Source organism: Macaca nemestrina, chromosome 10 (assembly GCF_043159975.1).
Source record: "Macaca nemestrina isolate mMacNem1 chromosome 10, mMacNem.hap1, whole genome shotgun sequence".
Lineage (NCBI taxonomy): Eukaryota > Metazoa > Chordata > Mammalia > Primates > Cercopithecidae > Macaca > Macaca nemestrina.
In genome coordinates, this window is record NC_092134.1 from 81,043,739 (window position 1) to 81,064,661 (window position 20,923).

The 20,923-nt window shown below is 51.6% G+C and overlaps 1 protein-coding gene across 1 annotated transcript; it reads left to right on the forward strand.

Moving 5' to 3' along the window:
* The first annotated feature begins 471 nt into the window (after nucleotides 1-471).
* LOC105474317 (keratin 82) lies at nucleotides 472-12,667 on the forward strand. Its single transcript, XM_011728890.2, has 9 exons — nucleotides 472-941; nucleotides 2,718-2,926; nucleotides 5,265-5,325; nucleotides 5,992-6,087; nucleotides 6,466-6,630; nucleotides 9,591-9,716; nucleotides 10,367-10,587; nucleotides 10,801-10,832; nucleotides 11,397-12,667. Exons 1-9 carry the CDS (start codon nucleotides 531-533, stop codon nucleotides 11,615-11,617), a joined length of 1,542 nt encoding a protein of 513 aa, XP_011727192.2. The 5' UTR covers nucleotides 472-530; the 3' UTR covers nucleotides 11,618-12,667.
* The last annotated feature ends 8,256 nt before the right edge of the window (nucleotides 12,668-20,923 follow it).

Genomic DNA, 20,923 nt, shown 5'->3' on the forward strand with positions numbered 1-20,923 from the left:
ATCTAGGAGCCCACAGAGGGCACTTGGGTTGGAAGGATCTGCAAAAAAGACTAGAAGCAGCCTTGGGGACATAGCCAGAGCATCCTTAAGTGTATGGGACTTGCTCTGTAATCCCACGGAAGCCGGGGTGTATAATTCAAGGCACACCACCCTCCTATGAAATGACATAGTCCCAACTCTCTCTTTCCTTGAGGCTGAGCCACTGGACACATGGAACATATCTGTCTGGTTGGCCCCTTTCATCACCCCCACAATCAAGGAAGGAGGACAAATAGGATTTTTATAGGGCCCACCAGCACTGACCATTGGCCCCTTCTCTTTGCTCTTCGCTACCCTAATTATCCACCTTGCTACTTAGCACTGCCAATATCCCAAGCTCATAAACCTAGTTTAATGGTGATTTGGGGTTTGGCCCAGTTCAGCCCTTCATCCCCCTACCAGATAAAAGGGGGGAAGCTGAGCCATGACTTGATCATCCTGCCCCCTGTTCTTTCCTCCAGGGCCCCATTTCTCTGCCTCTCTCTCCTGCCATGTCGTACCACTCCTTCCAGCCAGGCTCCAGGTGTGGCAGTCAGAGTTTCAGCTCATACTCGGCTGTCATGCCCCGGATGGTCACTCACTATGCAGTGAGCAAGGGGCCATGCCGGCCCGGGGGTGGTGGGGGCCTCCGAGCTCTGGGCTGCCTCAGCTCACGGAGCCTGTGCAATGTGGGCTTTGGGAGGCCCCGGGTAGCCTCCAGGTGTGGAGGTACCCTTCCTGGCTTCGGGTACCGACTGGGGGCCACCTGTGGGCCTTCTGCCTGCATCACCCCTGTCACCATCAATGAGAGCCTGCTGGTCCCACTGGCACTGGACATCGACCCCACCGTGCAGAGGGTAAAGAGGGATGAGAAGGAGCAGATCAAGTGCCTCAACAACCGCTTCGCATCTTTCATCAACAAGGTAAGGGGGCAGTGGCCCAGGGCCGTGGGATGACCCACTGCAGATCTGGGGTCTGGTCTCGTTCTGGTCCAAGGGAACCAGGAGGAGGAGACTGATATTGAGGAAGCCTCAGTTTGTCCAGTGGCCTCTCTCACATTCCATGACCACCAGCCTTTGAAAGCCAGTTAGATCAGACTCCACACTAAACATTTCTGCTTCCTTGTCTTTTTAAAAATATATCCTCTTTCCCTGAATATTATCTGACAAAATCACCAATCGCCAAGGTTGCCTGAGGTCAGACTGTAAGAGGAACTTCCAAAGCAATACTGAAAGGAATGATCAGAGAGGCAGAGAAATGAATGCCCTTCCTGATGAGGCTTTAACAGTAGAACTGTCTTCTGTGTACCTGAACCGGGTCACAACCCTTGAGCCCGAAGGTGAGGATGGGCACTGTGACCCCAGAATTTCCCATCAGTTTAAGCCTGGGATGAAAGGAAAGCGGACAGTCAGAGCTAGAGGTGCAAGGTGACGGTCACGAAAGTCTGACATCTGTCAACCCCAGAGCCACTGAAAGGCTGCTAGGAAGGCGTGCCTTCAGAAGGTGCTGAACTGGCCTGCCATCCCTCAGCAGCCCCTGGGCCCATCCCACGCCCGAGGGAGGCTGTTGGCGTCAGGATTCATTCCACAGTTTGAGCTCGTGTTTCTGGTGACCCCAAGGTTTAGGGGCAAGAGTCCTGGGCCGGAGGTCAGGAGCCCTGGCCACTGGCGTTGACTCTCCTCCTATACCCGGAATCCCTGTGCAAGCCATTCACCTCTTGGCCTCTGGACGATGCTGCCCAGTGAGGAAGGGGAGGAGTGACGGCGGGAGATTAGGGGAGGTAATATATGCCAAAGTGCTTCACAGAGGAACTTGTTTAGTCAAACTCACAGTTTTATTTCTAAAGCTTATTAAGTTCTGGCTATAAACTTATTCCAACAAATGGGCCCTGATTAGCAAAAACATCACACCACCTTCTGTTAGGCTGGGCGCCTCCTGTTGATGTAGCCACTGACCAGAAGTAAGTCAATGCTACTTCTGCAGTTTTCTTGACAGACAATGCACAATATAGAAAATTCCAGAGCAAGGACGTTCCCTTTGTCAATGTCCAGCCGGGTGGCCATGGTCAACTTACTCAACTCCTAATCTCAGTTTCTACCTCACGAAACGGGAGGAGGTGGCCAGCAGCTATCCACATTACTGTAACCTGGACTTTTTTTCAGATACAGCCATGTAGGATGCAGCACAGTAAGTGAAAAGAGCTTAGAGCTCCTTGATCTGACTTTTCCCCTGAGTTCCCTAGGCTGTCATAAAGGAAAGCCTTGATCCCCAATCTTCACATCCTCTGACATTAGTGTGAAGTTAACAGAGTCTCTTCCCATACACTGTCCCAAGTAGGAGCTTTGGGAAGCAAAGCAAGGCTTGAAGGGACAGGATGTCTCAGTCAAGGTCATGAGGATAGAGACAGGCAGGCAGGCAGTGCTGAAACAGGGATTGCCCAGGCCTCTTGGAGAAGTGCTGTCCACTACAACACACAACCTCTGAGTGGAAGGTAGGGGTCCACTAGGCTCCCCCAGGCAAGGGAGACACAGAGAAACATACCCTCAGATGCCAGTCTATGCAGAGACCCTGATTTTTGCAAATCTAGTGCAGTGGTAGCCATGTGTTGGGAGAGAGGGCACAAACTCATTCCATTGCCCTCTCTAAGCCATGGTCCCCAGGATCTCTGCTGCCTGTTGACATTCCACTCTTGGCTGCAGGTCCGTTACCTGGAGCAGAAGAACAAGCTTCTGGAGACCAAGTGGAACTTCATGCAGCAGCAGAGGTGCTGCCAGACCAACATCGAGCCCATCTTCGAGGGCTATATCAGCGCCCTTCGGCGGCAGCTGGATTGTGTGTCTGGGGACCGCGTGAGGCTAGAGTCAGAGCTCTGCAGCCTCCAGGATGCACTGGAGGGCTACAAGAAAAAGTGAGTCAGTGCTGCTTTCACCCTACTGGGGGACCTGGGCCAAGGGACAGAAACAGTCCAGGCCGGTTCCATTTATAAAATGGGGAGCCTAAACCTAGTTCATTGGGTGGCAGAACAGTTAGGTGGGATCCTGTCAGCAGGGCACCCCACTTGGCACACGGTGGGAGCTCTGAGACTGTGTATTGCCATCTCTCTCCCCACTACTCCACCTAAATAAGGCCCTCAGGAACTCTCTCTCTGTAAAACAAGCTCTCTCATGTGTGGCTTCTGGAGTTCCAGGTTTCGGCTGAAACCGCCTGTTCTGCCTTTGCAGATCCTGAACTACTTCCTGTTCCATAGACAGATCCCCAGTCCTCTTCCCTCCTGGCTTTTGTTCCTGCTGCTCCTCCTGCCTGGCACACCCCTTTCAGCATCTCTCTGCACCACGTCCAAGCTACCACAGCCCACCTTTTCTCTCACCCCCAACTCTGGCTTCCTGCAGAGCCCTTCTGCCCCTTCCCTGCATATCAGGCTCTAGCTCCTTCTGCCTCACTTCCCAGTTCTTTGTGGTTCCTGTTTTCTCTTCTGCTACACTTGCGCCCCCTGAGGACGAGCTCCAGGTCTGATTCACAACTTGGAGTAGGTGGTTGATAAGCATATGGTAATTAAGTGCTTGCAAGAGGCGGAGGCCCAGATAAATTGTCTCACCAAGTCCTGGGCCCAGTGCCCCATGGGAATCCAGTGCCCCATGGGAGTCCAGTGCCCCATGAGAATCCAGTGCCTCGTGACAGTCCAGTGTCCTATGGGAGTGCATGTTAGAGGCAGGCGAGTTGAAACAGGTGTCTTTTTATTGAGGAGAAACACGGCAAATATACTGAGAGCAACAGGTCATAAGGGTTTGGGTCAGTGGAGTGGAACCACATTGGGGACACTCACTGCAGGTGTCAACCACATGCCTACTCAATGCCAGACACTGTGCTAGAAAGTGTGGGTGCTATGGAAAGAAAAAAGGCTAGCTCTTTCCCAGTCCAGTGTGCACAGACCACCTGCACCTACACACAAACAGAGAAGAAGCGGGAGAAATCCCAAGAAAGGGAGGAAACAGGAGTCCAGGAAGCCTTCCTGGAGGAGGTGCCATTTGCTCTGGCCCTTGGAGGATAATGGCTCATTCCAATGGCATTATCCTCCATTTTGGAAATGGGGAAAGGACAGGAATGGGTGACAAGGAAGAGGCAGGGCGTGCCAAGTGAAGGGGGCAACTCTAGCAGACTGTGACAGGTGAGATGCAGTGAGGCTGTGGGAGGAGTGGAGGCCAGCCTCTCAGCAGAAGCAATGCCTTTCTTGAGGAGTGAGTAGCAAGGTGAGATTAAGAGACAGGATTTGCAGCTCAAGATGAGAACTTTGACTTTTAAACATGAGACAATCGGAGAAGGATGAGATCAAACTGGTATTTTAAGAATAATAGCAAACACTTTCACAGTACAGAGCCTGTGCCAGGCACTGTCCTAGTGCTCTTCAGGTATTAATGCATATGACATGTTAGCCCACAACAGCCCTGTGAGGCAAAACATAGTGTTATCTATGGATGATGAAGCTGTGCATGATGAGGCAGAAAGGCCAAGTCACTTACCCAACTTGCCTACAGCTTGCATAGGACAGAGCCAGGATTCAAACCCAGGGGACTAGGCTCCAGAGTCCAGGGCCAGTGCTGCAGCAGTTCTGCTGGGAAAAAAAGAGAGATGGGCATGATGAAGCAGAGAAGCTTTTAATGGATTGATGCTGCTCATCAAACTGAACCCCCTGACCAATTCCCTCTGCCTTAGGAGAATGGTGAGTGGGCTGAGGAGCCCCAAGGAGCTTGAGGAAATAGCGTGGCTGTCTCTGTGGGTCTGGTAAAATGGATAATTGCTACCTCTGCAAATGGACCACAGGTAGAGGCCAGGCTCTGAACCCTCCCAACGAGGAGGATGCACGGGTCAGCTGGGAATTCCAGTGACTCAGAAAAAACAGCCAGGCCAGCAGCACAGCCTTCTTCCACCTTCCCAGGGGAGGCCACTAGGTGAAGTGAACCTCCTCGGCAGCAAGGTAGAATGAAGGTAGCTTTAAGGAGGACTTCCCAGAGGAGTCATCGCGGGAACAGGCTCCTGAGGAACGGGGAGAAGAGTAAGCTTGAAAAGTGGCTACTCACCCATCTCAAGTGGGTGGAGGAGCTAGAGGTGCCAAGACAGGGCTGGACCTGGGCACTCCCCAGGGCATTCAGTCAGTGACAGGCAGAGTCGCCCCCAAAGGCCTAATGCCAAGATCTCTTCCAAAATCCACAAGCCCGACTAAAGCATTTTCTTCCTGCCCTTTCCATCAGATATGAAGAAGAGCTCTCCCTGCGTCCCTGTGTCGAGAATGAGTTTGTTGCCTTGAAGAAGGTGAGGATGATGCTCAGACAGGCAGAGCCCCTGAGCTGGACTGCCTTGCCCCAGGCCACCTAGCCCTGAACTGAGTCCAAACGTGTCTGCAGCCCACCCACCTTGAAAAAGGGTTTCTCGCCCCTCGGACTCCTGTGCCAGCCCCACTAACCCTGAGAATGAGGAAGGCCAGCCTCCTCTCCCCCGACCTTGTCCCCTTGCAAAAGGCCAGCCATTGGCCTGGCCTCCACTTCCCGACTCATACAGGCCCAAGCTGGGTTAAAGTCATGTCTACCCCTGCCCGAGCAGCTGGAGACGGGACAGACGCCAATGCCAAATCAAAACAAAAGCTCAAAAGCTGTGCTGCAAGCCCCCAAACATGACAACAATCGCGATGGTTCCTCAGACAGATAGCCAGGTATTTCCAGGCCCAGACTCTGCAAAGCGGGCTCTGAGAGGCTGTTGCCAAGGCTCATTTAAGCCCCACTCCCTTCAGGTCCTTTCCCATCAGGAAGCCAGGCCTGGGGTCCCGGGACTAGGGACCCCTTTTTCCCACCTTGGCTCCATCACCCCTTCACTGCCCGTGGGGGGTCTGTGAGGAAAGGGGAGCCCCACACCTTCCCCCTGCCACCAGCTCGCCTGTGAGGTGGCCCAGCCAGGTCACATTCTGTCCCTGCTCTGCTGCAGGATGTGGACACAACCTTCCTGATGAAGGCTGACCTGGAGACCAACGCAGAGGCGCTCGTGCAGGAGATCGACTTCCTGAAAGGCCTGTATGAGGAGGTACCCACAGCCCTGCCCTTGGGTGGTTAGTCTGGGCTGGAGCCAAGGGAGCGAGAGGGCAGCAGAGTGGCCGCCCGGTGGGTACATTTCAGGGCAAGCATGAGAAGAGGTCCACACTGGAGAGACGGTTCTCAGGCAGTGAGAATCACAGAAGTTGGATCATCCAGGCCATGGCTCACAGGCCCCTCTGGGAAAGTCTCCACCAAGCTCTGGGCAACCAGAGGGTGGGGACAAGGAGTCAGTTGGTGACTGAAGCCCAGAACAGCCATAGCAGAGTTCTATGCACTCTGCTCTGGGAAGGTCAGAACTGGTTCTCCCCTTCTTCTGCCCCTGGAAGCTCAGAGAGCTCACTCCTTCTCACCTGGGCCCTCCCCACAGGAGATCTGCCTGCTCCAGTCGCAGATCTCTGAGACCTCGGTCATTGTGAAGATGGACAACAGCCGGGAGCTGGACGTGGACGGCATCGTTGCTGAGATCAAGGCGCAGTATGACGACATTGCCAGCCGCAGCAAAGCCGAAGCAGAGGCCTGGTACCAGTGCCGGGTGAGGCCCAGGGGGTGGGGGCAGGGAGACTGGAGAGGTGACAAAGAGACAGGAGAGGGGAGGACCCCCAGACTCCTTCCCCGCAGAAGTGGGTGAGGAGTTAATGAGAGCCGTACCATGCCACAGACATAGGGAATCCCATAAAGCCCAGCTGCTTTGTTTCTGCAAGGCCCCAGGCCACATCCCTGCAGAGCACGTGGGAGGGACCCCTCCTTCCCCGAACAACCCAGGCCTGTCATCAGGGTGCCAGGGCGCCTGGCTGTTTGTACCTGAAGACTCACCGGAAGTGCTCCTGTAGGCAGCATTCAATAAATACTAATTGGTGGTGATGGCAAAGAGGGCTCTAAGCTTCGAGGCGTGGGAGGAGGCTGGTGGCATGGGGTGGCTACTAATGGTAGAGCAGAAACAGTGATTAAGATGGCCTCAGACTTAATAACTAGGGGCTTGCTTGGAGGGCAGGGGGGTCCTAAGGGTAATTAGATTTAACAGATATCATCGGCTCACCCTCTCTTGCCCTGCCTATGGAAGGCACCAAGCATGCAAGCACTCATTGGCCCACTCATTCAACACTGTGTGTTCAGCATCCACCACGTGCCAAGCACAGTTCTAGAAGCTGGAGACACAGCAGGGAACAGAATAGACACTAGTCCTTGCCTCCATGTCGCTTTCATTCCAGAGACAAGTTGGGGGCCAGGGTGGGGTTGAAGGGGCAGGGGGATGGATGATGAACAAGGCACATAAGTGCAGTGGATGTTTGTTAGATGGTGATACCAAGTGCTAGGAAGAAAATAAACCAGGGGAAGGGTAGGGAGGGTGGCCAGCAAAGATGCGCTTCCCAAACCAAAACACCAGCTAGCAGGAAGTGATTGCAAAGGTGGAGCAGCAGGTAAAGGGAGTTTGATGACAGAGGGAACAAATTGTGTCTGCAAAGGCAAAGGTGTTGTCATTTGATCTAATCTTGAAGGACAAATAAGATTCAATGGGCAGATGGGGGGAGGGTGTGCCAGGCTGAGCAGCGGGTGCTAGGACACAGCAGCAGAAAGCGAGGGGCCTGGAGTGCCATGTGCTGTGGAGACCGGGCTAGAGGGGTGTCTTGAGGCCAGGTCACAGTATACCTGCAGGGCTGTGCTAAGTCGTTTGGTTTTGTTTTGAAGGCAGCGGGTGCCACTACCCAGGGAGTGCCCAAAGTGATGCTCTACCTATTTTCTGGAGCTCCATGGTGGTTGGAAGTATGAAACTTTGACCTGGAGTCAGCTCCTGGTGAACCCATCTGTGGCCCACCCACGGCCAGGTTTCACTCTGGCTGGCCCGTCCTCTGGTTGCCCCTGGCAACCACCATCAGCTAGGTTGGGTTCAGGATTACAATCACCTCATTTTCCCATCCTGCTAAGTCAGAATTGTAGAGACAATTCTATTAGTTAAGGACTGCATTTGGCTACCAGGATCAGAAATTCTAAAAAAAAAAAAAAAAAAGTAGTTAAAATTGAATTTTTACTTTTTTCTCAAGTAGCTTGAAGTACAAAATAGACTGCTCAGGATGACACAGAGGTTCTGTGACATCATCAGGGACCCAGGATCCTTCTAGCTCACCATTCTGCCATCTGTAATACATGCTTCATCCTCTTGGTGGCCTCACGTTCCAAGACAGCTGCAGCACCTCCAGTCTTACATGCTTATGCCAGGCAGCAAGGAGAACAGAGGGGAAAAAAACCAACTGGGTCATTCCCTCCTTTAGAGAGCTTACCCAGAAGCCCTGCCCAGCCATGGCCATAGATCTCATTGATTGGAAAGCTGAGAAATATTCTCTTATCTGGGCTCATGGTTACCCTAAATAAAAGCAGGGTTCTCTTTGGTTCTGGGTTTTTGTTGTTGTTGTTGTTTGGTTTTTGTTTGTTGTTGTTGTTTTTGTTTTTTGAGATGGAGTCTTGCTCTATTGCCCAGGCTGGAGTGCAGTGAGTGGTGCAATCTTGCACCACTGCAACCTCTGCCTCCCAGGTTCAAGTGATCCTCCCGCCTCAGCCTCCCAAGTAGCTGGGATTACAAGCATGCACCACCATGCCCAACTAATTTGTGTATTTTTAGTAGCGAAGGAGTTTCACCATGTTGGCCAGGTTGGCCAGGCTGGTCTTGAACTCTTGACCTCAAATGATCTGCCTGCCTCGGCCTCCCAAAATGCTGGCATTACAGGTGCCAGTCACTGTGCCCAGCCAGGGGTTCTGTTTTAAGAAGAGAAGAATGGATATTTATTGGGCAACTGCAGACTTTCCTACTGTAACCAAATAACAAAAGAGCCAATGAGTGTGATTATGTGCTTATCTCTCGTTTTGCATTTTCTATATAATATGCTCCCACCCACTATCAGAAAAATCTAAAATCAGCTAATTTTTTAAAATTTACAAATGTAATCTGTGCACACTATTCAGAAATTGGATTCAGAGTGCAAAGGTTTTTATAAAAAAGTGTTACCTCAAGGTAGGACATAAATTGCATTTTTTAAAATTGTTTTTAGAGAAAACATACAAATGTTTTCATCCTGATGGGCAGACCCATCTCGCTGGGCAGTCCTTGGTCTGTTAGGCAACCCAGGCTGAGCACAGAAACCCCTTCCAAGATCCAGAGGCATATCTAAAAGGGAGAGAGCCCTCGGGCGAACTTGGGCTCTGGGACAGAGAAAAGGACCAGACACAGAACAGCTAAACAGAGGAGGGGATCTCAGAGGCTGGAGAATAATCTAACAAGCCTGGAACTGGGGATGGGGTGAGATGGGAATCAGGAGCAGCCCACATAAAGGACCCCAAAATTGCCAAGAAGTGGAAGAAGGTAAAGGAGCAGAACCAGTATGAGAACCAGAGAGCACCTGAACTAGGAAGTCATGGGAGAAAAGACTGGGAACAGTGAGAAAGGAGGCTAGGAGATGCCACCTTGCCGTGCCTGCGGCTCTGACTTCTCTGTCCTGGCAGTATGAGGAGCTAAGAGTCACAGCTGGGAACCACTGTGACAACCTCCGCAACCGTAAGAACGAGATCCTGGAAATGAACAAGCTGATCCAGCGGCTGCAGCAAGAAATCGAGAATGTCAAAGCCCAGGTGAGGCCAGGGAGGACCTCCTCGCTGCGAGAGGCATCCTAGGCTGACTGCCAGTCTGTGCCGTGCAGGGCGGGTTCAGTCCCTGCTGTGAGTGCTGTTGAAGAGGGAATAAACTTGTGCTGCCTTGCTCAAGCAGAAGCAAGCCCTTTCCACAAAAGGGCTGACCCACAGCAGGATGAGCAGCCACAGGAAATAGTCAGGTCCCCAACAGAAACGAGGTGACCAACGTCAAAGATGAAAAGCAAGGATGGTTCACTAGGTGCAAGGATAGAAAAGATGTTCTCCATGGTCCCTTCAGACCCAAAGACTGTGATTCTGTGATCCTGCAATTCAAGATGACTCTGAATTGTTCATAAAATCAGACCCACTCCATTCTCCTGGGGTAGGGAAGACCAGCTAGGCATTTAAAACCTATTAGCCCCACAGAAATTCTCAGCATACTTAAGAGGAAAATCCCAGCTCTCTTGGAGGTATTTTAGACAGAAAACCCATCCCAGTTCCCTGGAGGAACCAGATGTCGCAATCCTAGGAGGAAGCTTGCAGCAAATGTGAGCCTGGCACGTAGGCACCCCCATGTTCTCTCTGCTCTTCTGCAAGTCTGGCTTGGGGCTCCAGGGCCCCCAGTGATGTTTTCTGTGCCCCTCCCACAGCGCTGCAAACTTGAGGGTGCCATAACCGAGGCAGAGCAGCAGGGCGAGGCGGCTCTCAACGATGCCAAGTGCAAGCTGGCAGGGCTGGAGGAGGCTCTGCAGAAGGCCAAGCAGGACATGGCCTGCCTGCTCAAGGAGTACCAGGAGGTGATGAACTCCAAGCTGGGCCTGGACATTGAGATCGCCACCTACAGGCGCCTGCTGGAGGGCGAGGAGCACAGGTGAGCTCCTCTGGGAGGGGTCAAAGATGGGCACCAGGTGTGACCATCACCCAGCCCTCTGGCGGCTGCTGCTAGTATCTCTCACCCCGTCCCCCACCCCGGTCATTGAAAACCCACAGCAGCACATGGCCCACAGTAAGGGCAAGAGCGGGGAGATGCTGCATTTACCTGCATCTGTTTGATGTAGTTACCTGTCTTTTTTCACATCCCCAGGCTGTGCGAAGGCATCGGGCCCGTGAATATCTGTAAGTAGATGAGCCGTGCCCCACTGGCTCTGGGGTCTTGGGGATTGATCACTCCAATACAGGCAGTCCACACCACCCCTTCCCAGACCTCTGATGCCTCCCCTACCCCAAAGGAAGAGCTCTGTCTGCCGTGAGCTCCCAGGCTGATGGAAAGGGCTATCCAAATATTTTGGGAGTCAGACTAGGAGCAGATTTGCAACAGCATGGTCCAAGTGCTTCGGGGCCCAGAAGCCACAAAGAACCACCCTGACAAGAGGATGCTCTTCTAGAAGAAGAGGATTTGAAGCAAGCTCAGGAAGGAGGGACCAGTAGAAACTGAGAAAGGGTGAAGCTGAATCTGGCCTGGCCTGGCCCAGGCTCTAGGGAAAGGAGAGAGGTGCATGGGGACCTTGCAAGTACTTTGTATGACTAGGGTGGGAGACACAGAAGCTGAAGGCTGGAAATGGGGTGTCCATAGAGGTGAGTGGCAGCAGGTGGGAAGAACGGCCTGGCTGAGGGGTTTCAGGGCAGTACACTGAGAGCCACACCGTGTGGGGCCCTGAGCATCCCTTCCTGTTCCCACAGCGGTGAGCAGCTCCAAAGGCGCCATCCTGTACGAGCCATGTGGGGTCAGCACACCTGTCCTCAGCACTGGTGTCCTCAGGAGTAGTGGGGGCTGCAGCATCGTGGGCACTGGTGAACTGTATGTCCCCTGCGAGCCCCAGGGGCTACTGAGCTGTGGGAGCGGGCGTAACTCCAGCACGAAACTAGGGGCTGGGGGTAGCTCCTCCAGTCACAAGTGTTAGCACAGTCCCAGACATCCAGGAGACAGGGCCTCAGCCCCATGGCCCTGGATGTCACACTCCCATCAGAGCTAAAGACAAGGATGTTCCAAAACCCCACCTCCCTGTATTGACTCCACATTCCCCTCCAGTGTTCCCTCCTTGGGAACTGAGCTGCCCCTCGGACCCCTCCTTTGCCTCATAAGTCACCTTCCACTCAGCTGTGTGCAGACCCTCAGCTAGGCCGGGATGGTGGGGAGGGACAGCAGAGAAAGAGAATGCGTTGCTCCTAACCCCAGAATGACAATAACCCCCAGAAGGTCAAATGGACACACCACAGTTCTGCTCTGTGGATCATCCCATGGAAGTTTCCTCACAAAGCCAGCTCCTCTCCCACCACAGGCTCCACACTGCCCTTACTTCAGGCTTTCATGCCCCTAAGAAGAGTCAATTTCCTTTAACACCACCTGAAACATGCACCACTGCAAATATCAAAAGGAGACACCCCCAAATCCCACTCTGAATTCCAAAGTCAAGAGCCACGATTTCAGGATCTGTCAGGACCTGCCAATGTCCTCTCAGCACAGAGAATCAAGCGGTGGCCTTTGGGCAGTAGATTTACTGTCTCAGGTATGTTGAACTCAAACTATGAGAGTAAATCTTTCTCCTGAGCTCACATTGGCAGGTGATGTCAGGCAAATGCCTAGAACAAAGGGCAAAAGGATATGGAATGTTTACTGGACAGATGGAAAACCAAAAACAGATACCATTTGCTCAATGGAATCAGTCCCGCCGCCACCCAACCCCTTCTGTACATAGCCGCCCCTTCCTGTTCCCCCTGCCTTTAGCTCCTCTTGCTTTAGGTCTGATATGACAGTGATGTGGGGCTGCCCCAGCTGACTTGGAGGCCCTGGGCTCAGGAGCTCATAGACAGAGGAGTTGTGGGCTGACTCCACCTCCCAGAAGTCCCTCTTGCCAAGCCCTGTCCCACTGGGGCTCCAGGGCCTCTGCCCTGAGCGTCTGGGCTTCTGTTCAAAATAAACCTACTCTGTTCATGGATTACAGAAATCGGGATTATTTACTCTGCTCTCTGGAAAGTGTGATAAGGCTGAGGGGGAACTGGTGAGCAGCTTTTGGGGACTGGAGGTTTGGGAACAGAAATGAAGAATATTACACAAACAGAAAAATTACATGTAAATAATTTACAAATGGCCTGTGGAAGAAATAGGGCTCCATACAAATCATACACAAAACCGGCACATCACACCCCAATGGTTCGCAAGTCACTTGCCATGTTAAAAACCACGAGCCCGTTGCACACAGGCCTCCTCACTCCATGGTGCCCTATACACACCCTAGAGAAAATCCATGGAGTCCTCTATCATGTCTAGACTTAGCAGCTCCCAGGCCCTGGGTTCTGTCCCTATCCAGAACCATTCTCAGTGCCTGGACACCCCCAGCTCCAGAAAAGCAGTGAAGATGGTGGCCACCCATGGTTTGAGGAGGACCAGGACACTCTAGTCTCCTCTCCCCATGTAGACAGCCCAAGACCTGGAGATTTGGCGGCAGTGTTTCCACCCTCTGCGAGGCCTCAGTCCCCTTTTCTTTGCCTCACTGACCTCCTGAAACAGCCACTCCTGGGGGGGCGCTTTCCCCCGATGGCTCCCCTCTCCTGAGAGTTGGAGTGACTCCCCACTCTCCCCAAAGAGCACCCATGCTGCGCCAAGCCCTGCATTAGAGACTGATGATGCAGAAATGACTAAGACGCCCTCTTAACCCTGGAAGGACGCTCAGCCTCCGGGAAGGAGGATTCATAAATAATGAGTGCCAAACAGCATGGGAGCCCCAAGAAGCAGCTCACGACTGCCTGACAAGGGTCAGACACAGGATCACAAGGAATACTGTATGGACAGGGACTGAAGGGAAGTCTAGAGTCAGATCTGTGGGCAAGCACAGTCAACAGAACCCATTCCTTCACATTCTCATTGGCTCAGTCTGCATCTCTCAAGCACCTGCTATAGGGCTGGCGACCCCGGGCCTGGAGACACAGTGGGGAATGAGACAGCCCTGGTCACGGCCAGTTTACCCCATAAGCGCAGTGGACACCGTATGTGGGGCTGATGGTAGAGAATGTAAGATGGGGCAGCCACTGTGGAAGACAGCCTGGCAGTTCCTGAGCATGGTCGCCACAGAGGTACCAGGTGAGTCAGCACTATCACTCATAGGCATACACCCAAGAAAGACAGAAACCTATGTCCATGCAAAAACATGCCCGTGAAAACTTATCACAACATTATTCCTAATAACTAAAAGGTGGAAACAACACTGTGTAGACATGCCACAGTGTCTATCCAAAATATGGCACACCTACACAATGGAATCTTCTCTGCCATATAAAGGAGTCCTGTGCTGATACATGCTACAGCATGGATGAACCTTGGAAACATTATGCAAAGGGCAAGAAGCCAGTCACAAAAGGCCATCTATTTTACAATTCCATTCCTATGAATGTCCAGAATATGGGAATCCACAGAGAAAGCAGAGCTGTGGCTGCTTAGGGCTGGAAGGAGGAGAAGACAGAGCTTAGGGGAGTCATAGGAGCCACAGCTAAAGGTTTCTTTAGCCCGGTGTGGTGGCTGCACCTGCAGTCCCAGCTACTTGGAAGGCTGAAGCAGGAGGATCACTTGAGCCCAGGAGTTCAAGGCCACAGTGAGCTATAATCACACCACTGCACTCCAGCCTGGGTGACAGAGCAAGACCTTGTCTCTTAAAAAACATTTTTTTTAATAAAAAATAAAGGTTTCTTCTGAGGTGATGAAAATGTTCTAAAATTGGCTGTACTGATGGTTGAACATTCTAAAAGCCATTGACTCCTACATTTTAAATGAATGAATTATACAGTATAGGAATTATATCTCAATAAGGTTATTTTTTTAAATGGGGCCATGGTCGCACACCCCATGGGCTTACAGCCTACCAGGAAATACAGACCAGAGACGCAAAATTACAGCTGTGATTTTGTGTTGTGATGGTGGCAGAGCAGAAGGCCATGGGGAGAGAACTGAGGGTCCTGCCTTAGTCCTGAGGCTCCAGAAGCTCCCAGGAGGAGGGGATAGCAAGCTTGAGCCCTGGAGGCCCACAGGACTGTCTGGGCAGGATGCTGGCAGCAGGCTCCAGGCTGGGGCATCACAACTGCCAGCTGGGCACGCAGCACATGGCTGGGGCCTGTGAATGTGATTCCAGGGCCGCACATCCACATGCCGGGAAGGAGAGAAGGAAATGATGGATCTGAGAGCCTCGTTCTCACTTGAAGCCTCGTCACTCTGGACCTAGCCCTGGAGCCAGCTCCACTCCCTGCTGAGGACTAACTCAGAGCACCCTAGAGCCACAGGGACGCTCTGCCCTATAGTCAGCAAACAGATTCCAAGGAGACTGGCCACCCCATCTCACAGATGGCTGCCCAAGGCCCAGGACACAGCCCACCTTTGTGTCGGGACTGAGATAAGAATGAAGGAGGAGAGGGAAGGAAGACTCCGTCCACTGCAGTGAGGCAGGCTCAGGGCCTGGGGACCATCCCCTTGAGACTTTGGTTCCAGAATGCCCGGCCCCTGATAAGTGTCTGCTGGGCAGGGAGGCTGCCTGGAGCCATCCTGTAAGCACTGCTCATCCCAGGAGTGTGCTCCCCCGCTCAGCCCTGGATGTGAGCACAGACACCAGGGCATCCCCTCCAGGACGCCCACCAGGGACTCCCCAGCATCGTGCAGCTGAGTCCCCATTCCCCCTTCCTCCCCAGGAGAGGAAACATTCAAAACAGGCGGGACAAAAGTGCCTCCTGGTGGTGGCTGGGACATCTGCATTCCATTCAACACAGCAAACACCTCCTTGAGTGTCTTCTGGGGTCAGCCCTGCACTGGGTGCTGGGATACAGAAGGAACAGGCCCCGGCCTCCTGCGCTGGTGAGAAAGAGAACTGTCTGTGTGAAGCCAGAGCTTCACTGCACTCGGCTTGGCCTGGAGTCTCCTAATCCCAGCCCCTCCAGAGTGTGCCAGTGAGGACAGGATGGGGAACAGCCCAGAGAGGCCTCGTGAGGCTGGGGGGACCTGGAGTGGAGCTCTGTGTTTCTGTGCCTGTCTCCACAGAAAGTCGCCCATTTCCTGGCCTTCTTCCTCCCGAAGCTCTCAAGTGCTCACCAGAGTTTCTCTCCCTCCCACACGGCCCTCCTTGCTCCCCTGGCCCCTCCCTTGGGTGACTCTGCCCTTAATGGCCCTTCCTCACACCAGTCACATCTGTGGTCCCGGGTCCACCCACGACTGCCACGCTCCAGCCAGGGTCACCAAGTACCTAGAAAGAATCCTGGCAGGGGCTTGAATTGGGAAAATGGCTCTAGAAATGGCACCATGAGCAGAAGAGGGGGCGCTTGGGGTCACTGAACCTGGAAGAGGCTGTCCTAGCCATCCTAGCACCTAAGTGCAATGCCAGGCACACATTAGCGTGTTGAAGCAAACTGAACTAGATGTCTACCAGGAGCCACGTTTTCACTCTGGACAGGTGACAGCCTTGTGGGCAATGTGAGACGTTGCATTAAACCTGAAGAAATCATCCTTCCTGGAAGAAGTATTAGGGGTGGGTAGAAAACAAGAAGGGGGTGCTTTATCTCCCCTGGGGAGGTGTGTTCATTCATCTGAGAGGGGAGAGAGGAGGAGGTACTGGCAAGGGTAGACCTAGCCTCTCACACACACCCCCCTGCCCCCCAACCCACCCCTGCTGGGGGACTCCGAAGCTTCCTTTCCCAGCAGGAGCAGGTCTCAGCATGAAAACCTCCCCAGCCAGTGCCTCTCTCCAGCACAACTCGTCCTCAGGCAAAACAGAAGCCCTCTGAAGACTTCTCAGCATCTGGGCTTCTTCCCCTGTCATCCCCTTTCCCACATACACACCCAGCCACAGTGCAAACAGGGTTGCCAGAACCTGCATGGCCAACCAGGATGTCCCCCTCCCTCACGCAGCGCTTCCCCTCCCTTTCCTCTACTCAGCGTTTCTGCCTCCTCCCTGCTCCACAGATAGCATCCTGATGACCCAGCAACCAGGCATAGTAATGCAGCCACGGAGCCTGGGCTCAGCCCGCAGGTCTCTGGAGTTACACTCAGGCTGACTGACAACAGCAAGAAGAAACTGTTGCAGCAGCAAAACCTCCCGCCCAGAGTTGCCAGGGCAACTCCACCCCCTCTCCCCACCTGCCACCCCCTAAAAAATGACTGAGGGTTGTGTTATGCATCGTCTGGCGAAATAATGCTTCCAAACTACAAACTGCTGATGGCTACAGCTCATCACAGAGCAAGGGCTATGCTTGACTGGTCCCAATTACAGTTAACCCCACCCCACCCAGCCTGATCAGGGTTGAGGGAAGCTGGGACATGGGACTGGAATGGCTAATGGGGTATGAATGTGTCTGCCACTGGAACGGGAAGGAGGCGGGTGTGGATGGGAACAGGGATGACAGTGTAGAAGTGAAGGGAGGATTGTGCAAAACAGAGAAGAAAAGGGAGGAAGGGAGGGAGGAAAGAGCAAGGGAAAGGAATGGAGTACAGTAGCAGCTGCCAGGCACTGCACAGTGCACATCCCAGGCACTTCCTATTCAATCCTCATCATACTATGAAATAGGGAATATTCCATATTTGTGAAGAAACTGAGGTTTAGAGGTTAAACAATTTCCCCAAGGTCTTTGGTATACCATAGGAGTGGAATGGACTACTAACATTATTTAGAATGGCCAATGTGTGCCAAAAAATGTTAATAAGCTGGTTGTATTTGGTTTTAAAGTTCTCTGCAGATAAGTTCCTCTAGTGCCTGCACCTGCAGCAGAACCTGGCCACCACCCTGCCCTTGGTATAGCACTATTCAAGATCATACTGCTACTTGGTGACAAATCTGAGTTTCACCCAGGTCCATCTGACTCTAAAATCGATATCATCTTCTGGGTCCCCAACAGGGTTCTCTAGGCAGGCCATCCCTCCCACTCCCTTCCCCTTCCACCTCCACCAGGCAGCCTCTGGTCCCCCTGCCCCAATGTCCTGGAACCCCTTGCCTGGCCTCAGAAGAGTGGGATGCCCTTTCATTCAAGTAGCCTGGCTCAAACCCCAAGAGGCTGGAGCTGGGGGACAAACCGGATTGGTTCTGTGAGCTCTTGAGTTTCTGCACCACCGTCCCCTCCTGGGCCATTCCTGTCCATTTGGGAACCTGGAGTCTCTTTTTCCTGAAATATCTGCAAAACCAAATGTCCAAATTCCTGTTCTTCACACTCCCTGTTCCTTTCTCCTCCTGCTTTTAATCTTTGCAGCCTCTTCCATTCACTCAATGAAACTATACAGAATGCCCACCATGTGCCCCACTCAGAGCCCTGGGGACCCCAACAGAGCAAAATGCACAGTGGTGTCTGCCTCCAAAAGCTTTGCTTCAGCCAGGGCAAGTCAACGACAACAGGCAAATCCACTCAGGGAGAGGACCTCAGATGGCTGTAAATGCTAAGGAGACAAGGAAGAGGGGCAGGCGTACAGGGAGGACAGGGAGTTTCCAATAGAAGCTGAGAGGATGACATATGAACAAAGCCCTGGAAGAGTCAAGGGACCCAACCATGCAGCTATTTGAGGAAAAAGGTTCCCAGCAGAGAAAACAGCAAGAGGGTAAGCATCCGAGGCAGGAGTCGTTCTGCCTGTTTGATGGACAGCCAGGATGCCCGAGTGGCTGGAACACAGTGGGCAGCAGGACAGGTGGAGGACATGAAGTCAGGGAAGAGGGAGGCACACTGCCTAGCGTCTTACAGGGCATTGACTCTGAGTGGGTGGGAAACCATGGGAGGAGTTTGGGCATGGAAATGGCATGATCTGACACATTTTTAAAGGATTGCTCTGTGCTGCTAAGAAAAGTCTGAAGGGGCAAGGGAGGAAGCTGGGAGACCAGCTGGGAGCATAGTTCAGAAGATGCTGTGGGAAGAGATGGGCCTGGGCCAGCATGGGAGCGGCAGGATGGTGAGAAGGAGTAGGAGTCTGGATATAGTTTGAAGGGAGAATTTGCCAATAAATTGAATGTGGGAAAAGGGAAATGAAAAACAGAGGACAAAAGGATGACTTCAAGATTTCTGGCGTGAACTATTGCAGAGATAGTGATGCTGACAAGTGGAACATACTTAGTAGGAACAATTAGGAGAACAGTTTTGATTACAAAGTCAGCCCTGTATCTGTGGCTCCCAGCTTTGTGGATTCAACCAACTGCAGATTGAAACTATTCAAACAAAATTGCATCTGTGCTGAACAAATACAGACTTTTTTCTTGTCAATAGAGTATAACAACTATTTACATAGCATTTACATTGTATTAGATATTATAATCCAGTGATGATTTCAAGTATACAGGAGGATGTGTGTGGGTTACATGCAAATACCACAAAATTTTATATCAGAGGCTCAATGAGCATCCATGGATTTTGGTATCCCTGGGGGGTCCTGGAACCAACTCCCTGGAGATATCAAGGGACGACTGTATAAAGTTTGAGAGGCTTATCTGATATCCAAATAGAGGCCAGTTAAAACATATGCGTGGCATTTAGGGGTAAGAGGGTCTGGGATGGAGATGTGCCTTGGCAGTCGTGAATGGATAGATGGTATTTAAACTTGTGAGTCTGTATAACGTCACCAAGGCAATGAGTCTAAAGAAGAGAATAGATACCCAAAGATTGAGCCAGGGACTCTTCAGTGTCTAGAGGTTGGGGATATGAGGAGGAACTGGCTAAGAAGGCTAGAAAGAGTGGCAAGAAATCGAGAGAGTGTAGTGTCTGAAAATCGAAAGTGTTTCAAGAGAAAGGGCATGGTCAGCTATGTGAAGAAAGTGAGGGCTGGGGACAGACCACTGAATTTAACATGGAGGCCACTGGCGATTTTGACGAGAATTATGCACTTCTTATTGTTTTTCTGCTTCATTTCCCCCTTAAACATACATTCATTTCCTGATAGCTGGGAAAAAAAAAAAAAAACTGCACAAATGAGCTGGATGCTTCTGGTCAAAAGCATGCATACATCCCCTTCCAAGTAGAATTCCAAGCATCCCAAAGAATCTCAAGCATCCAGTCAAACATGAGTTCCCCTGGGCAGAGGACACAGTAGAATAGAAGAGGTAAACACCAGCCTGGCTCAGGGTCCAAAAAGAGCTGCAATGTTGATAACAATGATAATATTCAGTTGCTGAGAACTTTTCCTTTTCTATCCAGATGTATATTGCTTTGTGTCTCTCTACCCTAACCAAAGATTCATCAATAATTCAAGGAACCTGAATGGACAGGCCTATAAATCACCCCTATGGTGTATTTTGGGGCTAAAAATCATGTAGTTAACTTTCTATACAGAAAATTTCCAACGCTCTGGCCTCAAATCATGCCACAAAGTATTGGCTGCTGAAAGCCCTCAAGATAAACGTTCTACTGGGCACGGTGGTGCATGCCTGTAGTCCCAGCTACCTGGGAGGCGGAGACGGGAGGATCACTTGAGCCCAGGAGTTCAAGACCAGCCTGGGCAACATAGACCCTGTCTCTAAAAAAAATGTATTTTTTAGATAAATCTTCCCCTACTACCATGAAGATAGAGACTGTCTTTGTAATCTCTGTACCCTCAGCACCAAGCACACTGCTGGGTACATAGTAGGCACTCTAAAACTGTTGAATGAATGAATATCTCTGAGTGTCTTAAATCACAGATGTGTCTACACTAGCCCAAATGAACTTTACTGTAGATTCAACTCTTGTATAAACAGCCATATCAGATAAAACATGGCAGAAGGTTTTTTGATGATTTAATTGATTTACAGAAATGCAACAAACTGTATTTTCTCCATATCACTTCTTACTTGGAGATGTGCACACACCCCCACCTCTTTAGGGGGTTATATCTTCATGGATGCATCCTTTGTGAGCCTCTTGCTGGAGCTGTTGCCATCTTAACTTTCTGGTGGTTAGCCACACTTACAGTGAAAAAACTTATTGCATTTATGACCAAAGCAAATTAATGTCCCCATAATGGCAATTGTGGTGGACTTATAGGGAAAAATAGGACTTTAATGTTTATGTGTTTATGTGTTTTTAATGTTTATTGGTTTGCTGTTACAGTCCTCATCCCGATGAGACTAGGTGTGTCTGAGTTAACTCATTGTCAAGGAGGTTATAGGCATGAAGAGTTTCTGCTAACTACCCAAGCTCATAAATGCCTGCAAATGGATTTTTTCGTTTTTATGGGGCCAAGCCTCAGATCACCATACGCATAAAAGCGGTGCAAGGGATCCACTGGCCTC

What these genes read in the sequence shown, in the direction of transcription:
- LOC105474317 (XM_011728890.2), top strand. Translation starts at nt 531, where the DNA reads ATGTCGTACCACTCCTTCCAGCCAGGCTCCAGGTGTGGCAGTCAGAGT. An exon ending in TCGCATCTTTCATCAACAAG is followed by an intron (nt 942 to 2,717) that starts GTAAGGGGGCAG and finishes TCTTGGCTGCAG; the next exon opens with GTCCGTTACCTGGAGCAGAA. An exon ending in CATCGGGCCCGTGAATATCT is followed by an intron (nt 10,833 to 11,396) that starts GTAAGTAGATGA and finishes CTGTTCCCACAG; the next exon opens with CGGTGAGCAGCTCCAAAGGC.